We start from the raw sequence: 10,000 nt of genomic DNA, 5'->3' as shown, positions 1-10,000 counted from the left end.
ACGAGAGAGGAGGAAATCCAAAAAAAAAAAAGGTGTCATCTCGTTTCATACAGGCAAGCCTGACTGGTTATCCTCCATTTTAATGAAATTAGCAGCCGAAATCTCCACCCTCCTGAGAGTACAGAACGCAGATATCAAATGACTGCCAGGGATATTTAATGACAATTAAACACATAATGATGATCAGTGTACTTACTGATTGGGAAAAAAAAATAAATGAGAAACTTCGTGGTAGCACGAAGCCTTGTGATTGAAGGTTGCTGATAAATTGACAAAATACGTGTCATTATAAATGATAATGTGCCTGAGATATGTATATAAATTCACCAGGCCATGCACCCGGGTAACAGGTGCCAAATGCATTTTTTTTTTTCTACATAAATTGATTGTTGAGTTTTAAGCTTGCGTTTTCAAAGTTAATGGAACAAATGGAACAATGTGATGTATTCAGCACGTGTGTATTTATCTATTCTTTGAGGACAGCAAATCACAGAGAATGTGGGTGTTATTGTTGTTGTTGTTGTTGTTGTTGTAGTGCTTTGAACAAATCATGTAAGGCAGAACACTATGACGACGGAGATGGTGTGTTATTGGGGCGAAGACGGCAGCGCCGGTCTCCTTTAATGAAATCTGTCTTTGGCACAGCTGGTGTGTGCAGACACACTCTGCCTGCTCCCTGACCAAACAATCTGTGGCCACACGAGTAATGAGATTGATCCCCAGCAAGGTTTAAAACAACCACGACGCAAAAAGCAGGTGGCGCAGAAAACCGAGGAAGGACGATTCTGCACTCTGCTTCTTTTCAACTGCACGCACAGACTCTCTCTCTTTCTCTCTCTCTCTCTCTCTCTCACACACACACACACGCATCTACGTACATTTATCTATCTGTCTATATCAATATCAACTGGGGCACATGTGATGGTGCTGGTGGTGGTGCTTGGGTTGAGGAGGGGGGTTGTGGGGAGGTGGTGGAGAGGTGATGGTGATGGTGGTGGGGGGGGGGTCATTCAAAATCCCCTGTGGAGACCATTCCACTCACCGCAGTTTGCCCTGCATGAACATCCTCTCAGAGTTGCCTTGTTTACTTTCCTAAGGACATGTGCAGTGCAGTCTGCTTTTAAATCAAAATTCATAGACTCGTCGCGTTGACGCAAAGACCCGACCAGTGACAGTAACACTGAAAGAAAAGAACCATTTGCTATCACATGGTACAAACCACTGTAGCACAGTGCCAAAAGCCCAGTCATACATTTCTCAAGGACTCCTATTCATTAAAGTCTCTAATCGTGGCCCACAAAGTGTTGACTATGACTTCAAAATGAGATTTGCGTCTGCAGACTCCAATAATGACTTGCACTTCAAACATAATGTACAATACTTGCTTGCCATAGGACAAAAAGCGCTAATGACCTTACCGGGCGGGGAAAGGATGGGCAGGAAGGAGGAACCATGTAGATTAAAACGACCTTACGGGGTGAGCGTGTAAGTGTCAATTTATGCTGATTTAGGGAGAGATGGGTGAGGCTACCGATCACTTCACCAATTAAACACCACTACCTCAGCGAGCGTGGGACGGATATGTAGTTTTTGAACCATTCGTGGGAGGGTTTAGCAGATGGGGGGGCAGGACTCTAACCGGAAGTGTCTCGCGACTGCTCTTACTGTCATTTAGCTACGGTAGAATTCTGTGGAGAGGAGAAGGGCAGCATCAACAACGCAGCGCAGGGAACTGTCAGCTGGCAAAAAAGAGAGAAAGAAAGCATTAAAATAATGAAACCGTCGGATAAACGTGTTGCAGTGAACTAGTTGCTGAACTAGTCTTCTTATATGTAATTCAATGACGTAAAATTGTTGGTTAAAATTTAAGGTTAGCGAGTCGCTAGCGAGATAGGGCTGTGTCATTGAGAAGGCAGGACACGTCAAGACGAGGAAGAAAAACCTTAGAGGCTTTAGCTAGCTATAATTTATATTCCAGCAAAATACGAAAGCGAGAGCTAAATCATATCCAGTTATTCCAAGCTCACCGTTGTTTGCAGTGTGGTAAAAACTGGAACGGACCTCGTCTGTCAACGCCTGGACCAAGGGTTGCCAGTAAGGTGAAAAAGTAAATTTATTTTGTTTCTATAAATGTAATATTCTCGGTCATATACCATTTTTAGTTAGTCGCACAATGGAATTTTGGATGGATGATTTTATTAACCAAAGGAACTGAACAGTCATGCACCGAAAGCCTGAGAAATTTGAAGACGTCATCACCATTTTTCGGTATTTAAAGGTCGGACGAATAGAGATAGTGTTCCCTGAAAGAAGGAAGGAAATTTTGCAGCGCTGTTAAGCTGTGAACTCGTGTTCAGAAATGTTCAGAATAAAAACAATGTAGTTTTAGTGCCTAACACAGTTAAACGGCGGAATATCGCTGCCCCTGTGAAATTCACCAACTGGCCTTCCTTTTTTACAATTAGCTTGCCAAGCTAGTAAGCTACAGTTGCTGTCTTATGACGCTAGATATGGATGCCTGCCGGGTAGCCTGTTAGCAGTGACAGCTAACAGCAGCCAATTCCGAGGCAACGTCACGAGGCTATAATTAGGGACAGTCGGCGAGCTAGTAAGAATGTTTCCCAGTGCAGAACGTTTTTCGGCATTTCACGTTTGTTCCTACGATATGTTTAGGTCTTGTACTCTTTTAGACCCGTTTTTAATCGGTGATGTCATTGAAAAAAAAAAATCAACAAATGACTCCTCGTTAAAAATTTTATATATATATATATATATATATATATATATATAATCTCGCATTACACAGTAAAATTAAACAGGGTGAATTGAAAGAATTTTGGAGCTCTGTTTTACTAACAACTTGCTTTTATTTTTTTCTTTCAGGATATAGAAAACAGACTAGAGTACTGTGTTAGATCAAATTAAACTGGAAGATATAAATGGGTGATTACGGGTTCGGAGTCTTAGTACAAAACAACAGTGGCAACAAGTCTGCTTTTCCAGTCCGAATCCACCCACACCCACAACCTGCTCACCATCACCAGAATGCCACCCCTAGTCCTGCTGCTTTCATAAACCACAGCTCAGCTGGGAATGGCAGCGCCAGCGGTTCACCTTGGCTTTTCCCGGCCGCGGCCGCTCACAGCAACATGCAAGATGAGATTCTTGGTTCTGAAAAACCCAAATCCCAGGCGCCGGAGCTCCAGGAGACGCAAGAGAAGCAGCAGCAGCAGCAGCTCTCTCCGGGCCACCAGGAGACGGGCATCATCTCCGAGTTGGAGAAGGCAAGGTCCGAGGACGGGAAAGTGGAGAGCGGACCCTCCGAGGGGACCAACGGTAAGGAGAAGCTGCGTCTCGAGTCTCCCGTTCTGACGGCCTTTGACTATCAGGAGACCTCCAGCCTGGGCACCGTCACCCAGTCCAGTACCTCTTCCTCCCTGACCAGTTTCAACAACTGGTCAGCTGCTATTCCCCCGACCCCCTCCACCATCATCAACGAGGACATGGGGTTCTTTAACCCCGCTGCCTCCGCTACCAACGGGCCCTTGCTGTTCCAGAACTTCTCCCACCACGTTAGCCCCGGGTTCGGAGGTAACTTCTCCCCCCAGATAGGCCCCCTGTCCCAGCACCACCCACCACACCCCCACTTCCAACACCCCCACAACCAGCACCAACAGCACCGTCGCTCCCCGGCAAGCCCCCACCCGCCGCCGTTCCCTCACAGGAATGCTGCCTTCGGCCAGCTGCCGCACCTCTCCAACAACCTGAACAAGCCGCCCTCCCCCTGGGGCAGCTACCAGAGCCCTTCTCCCTCACCCTCCTCCACCTCGTGGAGCCCCGGCGGGGGTTACAGCGGCTGGGGCGCCTCCCAGGCCCGGGAGTACCGCAGGGGGCTGAACGGGGGCGTGACACCCCTCAACTCCATCTCGCCGCTGAAGAAAATCTTCCCCAACAACCACGTGCCCTCGCAGAAGTACTCGCGCACCAGTCCCGGCTTCAACCCCAAGTCCTGGATGGACGAAGGATCGGGGAGGAGTGACAACATCTTCCCTTTCCAGGTGAGTGTTGGGGAAGGGGAGGGGGGGGGAGAAAAAAACACAGTGAACGAGCGAGTGAGCGAGAGAATGAGGGAGTGAAAAGGGAGCAATGACATCTTGCCATTCAAGGAGAAATAGAAATTGGAGGAGCGTGAGCACCTTCTCCCTCTGAGAGAGAGAGAGAGAGATGAGATGAGTTGGATGCCATTTGCTAGGCAAATGTCAAGCACAGAGTGCAGGTTTTTTTTTTTTTCACCTACTCTCCCTTGGTCGTCTCTGGAAGCACTCGAGTAGAGCTAATTTGCCTGCCGTTTCTCTCTCTCTCTCTCTCTCTCTCTCTCTCTCTCTCTCTCTCTCTCTCTCTCTCTCTCTCTCTCCCTCTCTCTCTCCCTCTCTCTCTCTCTCTCTCTCTCTCTCTCTCTCTCTCACTCACGGCGTCTCAGAACGGATGTTTCACAGCACTGGAGATGGAAGCCTAATGCTGTAAACGCCAAAAGCCTGGATGACTAATTTTGCACTGCCCTCTGCGTTGTAAGGGAAGGTTGCGTATTGATGTACTGGCAGCGTAAACTTTAATGAAGCATATCTCTTTTCTCTGGAAAGATTTGCCTGGAATGATGTATACAGTTAATTAGCAATTAGTGGGCAACAAATCACCTCATAGATAATGTAAAATCCATTTTGGTTTCGCGAAATGCAGAAAATTATATCATTCCGCGGTTATTCCGTACACAAGACCTTTAAACTGAGCTGGATGTGTCTTAGGCTACATATTCACGCCGTGAATCAATTGCTAATCTGTCAAGCACGGGCAAAGAAATGATATGTGCTCCCGATTTGTTGATCACATGAGGTATTTGCAGATGGTGGATATATATACATAGTATAAACTGAGCCGGATCCAGAGAATTAAAGATCTTAAAAATGTCCTGCCCTCGAAGAGTGGCTGTATTGTTGGCTGTTTTTTTTTTTTTTTTTTTGGGTTTTGCTTGTTCAGTTGTTTGTGGTTCAGTAATGGAGAAATAACACTGCAGTTTCAGGCTCTGCGCGTCACATGGGCCCTGTTTATTAAATATTTCCCCTTAGTCCAGCTAGAGCTGGATTAGAGCTCGCTCTCTCTACTCTGTGTGCGTGTGTGTGTGTGTGTCTGTGTGTGTGTGTCTGTGTGTGTGTGTGTGTGTTGGGGGTGGAGCCATTTCGGTCTACAGATAGAGACAGAGATGTGGCGAGGAATGCTGGCTAGACTAGCAACATTTTAAGTAAGGTTTTTCTTTCTGACTGCTAGGTTACATTGTGTTCTAAGTTTACATAAAACCTGATGGGTAACGACCAACCACACAACAAGGAGTCCTGTCACAAAGCTAAGACACAATGTCAATGTGGGAGTTCACATGTTTGATCAAAGTGCATGGAGACTCAACTTCCTTTGTCTAGCAACATTGTTGTGAAACTAGATCAAGGATGACATTAATAATGTCCTTGCTGGCCTTTATGAGCGTCAATCAACCTGTTGACTTTTCCTCCAGGGAAATTTGGGTGTTTTTTTTTTTTTTCTTTCCCTCTTTGCACGTTGACATAATTATTGACTTCTATAAAAGTCTGTGGTCTGTTGATCTGAATCAACTCTTTGTAGTGTCCAGAGAAGCTAAGACACGAAAAAAAAACCCGTTCTGTGAATCTTTCCGCCTCTGCTGTACTGTATGTGTTGTTTCTAGGTTTGAGAATATGTGTTGTAGTAAACAGACACATCTGAGTGGATGTCTGGCCTCTATGCTGGCCTTCTCATGATAGACAGTTACTCCAAACATCCTGTTGGTTCTCTGCCAACAGACAGAGTAATATCATAGGGCCCATGGAGTTAATATGAATCTTGATGATTTGTTTTTGTGGCCCGAATTCAGCCGTTTTTGCACCTTCTCACACCATATGGGAACCAATTATTTTTTACAAATTAAAATAATTGACGTCACTGAATTGATTGATTGATTGATTGATTGATTGATGCAAAGCGTACTGAAAGTAAGTGAGTCAACACAGGTGCAGGTCCTGAGGTCGCTAAGCCGTTGGACATCCCGTAATGTTCAGGGCAGCGGGTAAAAATACAGGGCATGTCCACCCGTTGTTTCGGCTGGTATGGCAGGAGAGCTGAGTTTGCCCAGTTGCTGTGGTAGAGGGCTGCTCGTTGAGGCATTTTTGGCCGTTGCTTCATGATTGATGACTGCTCAACTAGATGTTTTGAGGAGAATAGCAGAGACGATGTCGGCCTGGAAATCTAAAGGAAAGACCCCTGTCGTGGACTCACGCCATCACATGCACCGACTTCTCGACCACGTTCAGCGTGCACGACAGGGGTGAGCGATTTCTGAACGTGAATGTACATCTAGGATGTGAATTTGTGGTTTCATCAAGATTAGTCTATGAAGGAGGTCACTGTGGTTTGGTAGCAGCGTGTGTGAACACCTTTGTGCATCAGAAGTGTGTGTGAGTGAGACGTGATGCTGAGAGCACAGGTAGTGGTCTACCATACAATGGAAAACACTCATATGGTCAAATGAGTCATCCCTCACCCTGTACATTAACTGCTGTACCTGAAAGAAGCCTGCAGACTTATGCATGTTTCCCACAGTGAAGGGGCCCGTTACTGTGTGGGCTACGTTTTCTTGGGGGGGGGGGGGGGGCTTAGGTAAACGTAGATAAATATGAAGCCATGCTGCCTGATCGCTTTCGTCCTGCAGTGGGACATTTCCATCCCGATGGGTGTGGTCTCTGTGTCCAGATGACACGATATCCCTTCGTCCGCAGGACGCACGAGCGGTTGTCGAATATTTTGACGAACGTGGAAACGAGATCAGCCATATGGTAGAGCCGTCCCAGCCACCAGAACTCAGGCCCGTTAAAGTCCCCCGGGAGACTCTGGCCCGCTGCCATAGGAAGTGCTTTACGCTACCACCAGGAAAAAGGGACAAAATGATTCATTTCTCTCGGAAGAATGGTGTCGCATCCCCCCCCTGCAGATTCCCAGTCCCTGTGTAATGTCTATTGCCAAGGAGGAGTGACCCTGTTTTGGCAAGTGGAGGTGGTCCAACGCCCTGTGAAGACGTTTTACAGCGATGTTTCTTTGGTTTTGGCAGATTGTTTGAGCTGCCTGTTCCAGCTGGTTGGATGTGTGATGTGATTCTCCACAATGCCTCTGAACAATGTCACTGGAAGTTTCCACAGGTTGTCCGTCTGTCTGTGTGTGTGTGTGTGTGTGTGTGTGTGTGCCAAGAATGTCTGGTGTTTGGTGTTAAAGCAAATACAGTCTCTGGTTGAGAAGAGCCAACACCCCCCCACTGGCACACGCGCACACACGCGCACACACACACACACACGTCCGTGTACATGCATACACCCTCATATATACTTAAACAGGGCAGCTTTTGCAGCATGAATGGTCAACCAGTTTTCCAGCCAAAAACGCGAGATTTCTTTTTGCGTTTGGTAAAAATCGGCAGAGACTGGAATGCTGTTCTTTTTTTCTCTTTTCACAGGCTGGACCAGTCTGTTGTTGTCTGGCTTTTTTTTTTTTTTTGCATGAGAATAAACCTTGTCATTGGCTTTAACCTCTAAGGGTAGACTCTGTTCATGGCCCTATTTTGTCCTTTCAGAAGTGGAATGACTGTGCATTTGACTGGCCCTAATGAAAAGACAAACATTACATGCATACAACCACCCACCTTGGCACTTTCCAACCTTCCACACACACGTTTCTCACAACAGCAACAACAACAATATTTTGCTGTTTTTGCTCTTCAAACTCTGCCGCATCAATTAACAGTCGGATGCCACTTCACCAGAAAGAGACCTCCCAGTGCTGTTCTCCTAATGGGAATGTGGGATAAACGCTCCGCTCAGTCAAAGTGTTGTGACTGAGTTTTGTACGTTCACTCTGGACCCTGTTTCACTTTCGACATCCTGGGCATTCTGTCCGCTCGGGGTAGAGCCACTTCCAGGCTTTTCGCTGATACTGACTGTGTGGGTATTGGCTGGCACTGGGGCCCTGGCATGGTGCCCTGTTTAGGGCAGACACCCACAAGGCCACATTGTGCCACACAGACTCTCTGTCTTCAGGTAGTTTCTACAACACTCTGCCAAAGGAAAAAAACGCTGTGTGGTTTAGTAAGGAGACTGAAATGATTTTTTTGACCGAGTTCCGTGTTTCTGAGGGTTCCTGTCCACTTCAGACAACTACTACTTTTCTTACGAAATATAATTTTCTTTTTTTAAAAAAAAAAAAAAATCATGCAGCGGTTTGAGCTGTTTTCTCTCCCTACTGCAGTGGGACTGAAGATTCTTGAGTTCTCTCAGTACATTTGCCTGAATCACTGATGCGTTTGTTAATCAGTTAAATGAATTAGGTAAGCGACTGGCATCAAAGCGTATGAAGAGAGTAATCCGCTTCACACATCGCTAGTGTTTGTTTTTGAAATGAAGATTGTCGGATGACACACTCCTTTCAGGTCCTTTCGCTTTCACTGGTCTGTCAAACGAAGATCATTGAGAAATGTGTAGGTTTGGAGGTCAGCGGTGTTCATGTATTGGAACATAAGACTTAGTTCCAGTTGAGAACCACTCTGGCTCAGTGTAATAACTGTATAAGCAACGATTGTTCTAATGGGCATTTTCACAGTTACACCAACAGACAGTAAGATCAGGGCTCTTTGATGTTTTTAGGCTGTTTATTTATTTGTTTGTTTGTTTGTTTATTTATTTATAGTTTGAGGCTTTCCCATTTTTATCTCTGTCTAAAAGTTCTTTGATTTAAGATGTATGACGTTGTAATTTTTGCTTAAGCAACAAACCTTTTTAATTGTGGCATTTCGGGGCATACAAAGTCAGTATACGGTACTGTGATCTTAAGGGCCGCTTTATCTAAAGTGAATCAGAATTCCTTACTTATGAAATGTGTCACTGAATGGAGGACAGAGACACATTTCAAAAAACAAAAAACCAAACCAAGCCTGTAACATTCGGAAGGTATCCTGCTTGGGCCTCTGAGTGTCACTTTGGAAACAGGAAGTGTTGTAACAACGAATGGCTAAGAGGAAAAAAAAAAAGAAAGAAAAAAACAAGGCCAAAGTGTCATGGCAGTTTAACTCTGTTATTGTGTCTCAGGGCTGCTTCTACACTTTAATTACTTTATCGCCAAAGTCAATCTCGCTCCCCCTGTGGAAAGAATTTCTGTACCCCCTGCCTCGTCAGCCATGCAGTAATGCTGGATTAATAGGCTTCGAGTGAAGTGGTTTGATGTGGAAGGCTTTAAAATATCTTCACACACACACACAAAAAAAGCAATCCCCCCCTGAAACTCACTTTCTCTCCTCCCCCTTGCCCCCCCCCCCCCCCGCGTTTACATGTGTAGCGCTGTGACGTGGGGGCTGTCATGTCCTGTCCGAGACATCTGTGACGTGCCCCCCCCTCCGATCATTCCCATCAGGACGTTCTCTAACATACCTGACACCCCCCCCCCCCCCCCCCCGATTCTGTGCGCCACGGGTGTTTCGTGCACAGGTCTAATAATAGTTTCACCTTGCTGAGAGGCCTGTGCGAGCGCACGTGCACACACACAGACACACACACACGCGCACACACACACCCCAGAATAGCTTTTTGAATTAAAATAGGAGACCTCAGCATTTCTTTGCATTTTCTCTTGGAGTACAGCACAGATAGTGATCTCACCATCTACTTGTGAGTCTTGATTCCCAGGTTAGACGCCCCTTAACGCTTTCGTTGGAGCTTGGTCTTTTTAGCGTGAAAAAGTAACGCATCAGAAGAAACCCTCCGACCTCCTCTTCGATTCTAAATCCGTCTGACTGGTTTTGAGCTCGTTTTGGTTGACTGTGTGGGCACGCCACCCTCTGTGAGATGACAGAGATGACTGTCGTCTTGGAAATCCAATCAGAAGCCAGATTGTGATGCAG

General features: G+C 46.1%; 1 protein-coding gene across 3 annotated transcripts in view; it reads left to right on the top strand.

Annotated features, from left to right (window-relative positions):
• Positions 1-1,700: 1,700 nt before the first annotated feature.
• Positions 1,701-10,000, top strand: part of cpeb4b (cytoplasmic polyadenylation element binding protein 4b) — a 23,306-nt gene continuing 15,006 nt past the window's right edge. For 2 of the 3 annotated variants that reach the window (XM_030793567.1, XM_030793565.1), the window contains exons 1-2: positions 1,701-2,099; positions 2,884-4,058. In XM_030793567.1, coding sequence (XP_030649427.1) covers positions 2,940-4,058 — 1,119 coding nt within the window. In that variant the 5' untranslated portion in view covers positions 1,701-2,099; positions 2,884-2,939. Of the gene's footprint in view, positions 2,108-2,883; positions 4,059-10,000 lie in introns of all 3 variants that reach the window. The other variant, XM_030793566.1, reaches the window with a different exon arrangement.

Source organism: Chanos chanos, chromosome 16 (assembly GCF_902362185.1).
Source record: "Chanos chanos chromosome 16, fChaCha1.1, whole genome shotgun sequence".
In the NCBI taxonomy this organism is placed as follows: Eukaryota; Metazoa; Chordata; class Actinopteri; order Gonorynchiformes; family Chanidae; genus Chanos; species Chanos chanos.
This window is presented reverse-complemented; position numbering and strand designations above follow the sequence as displayed.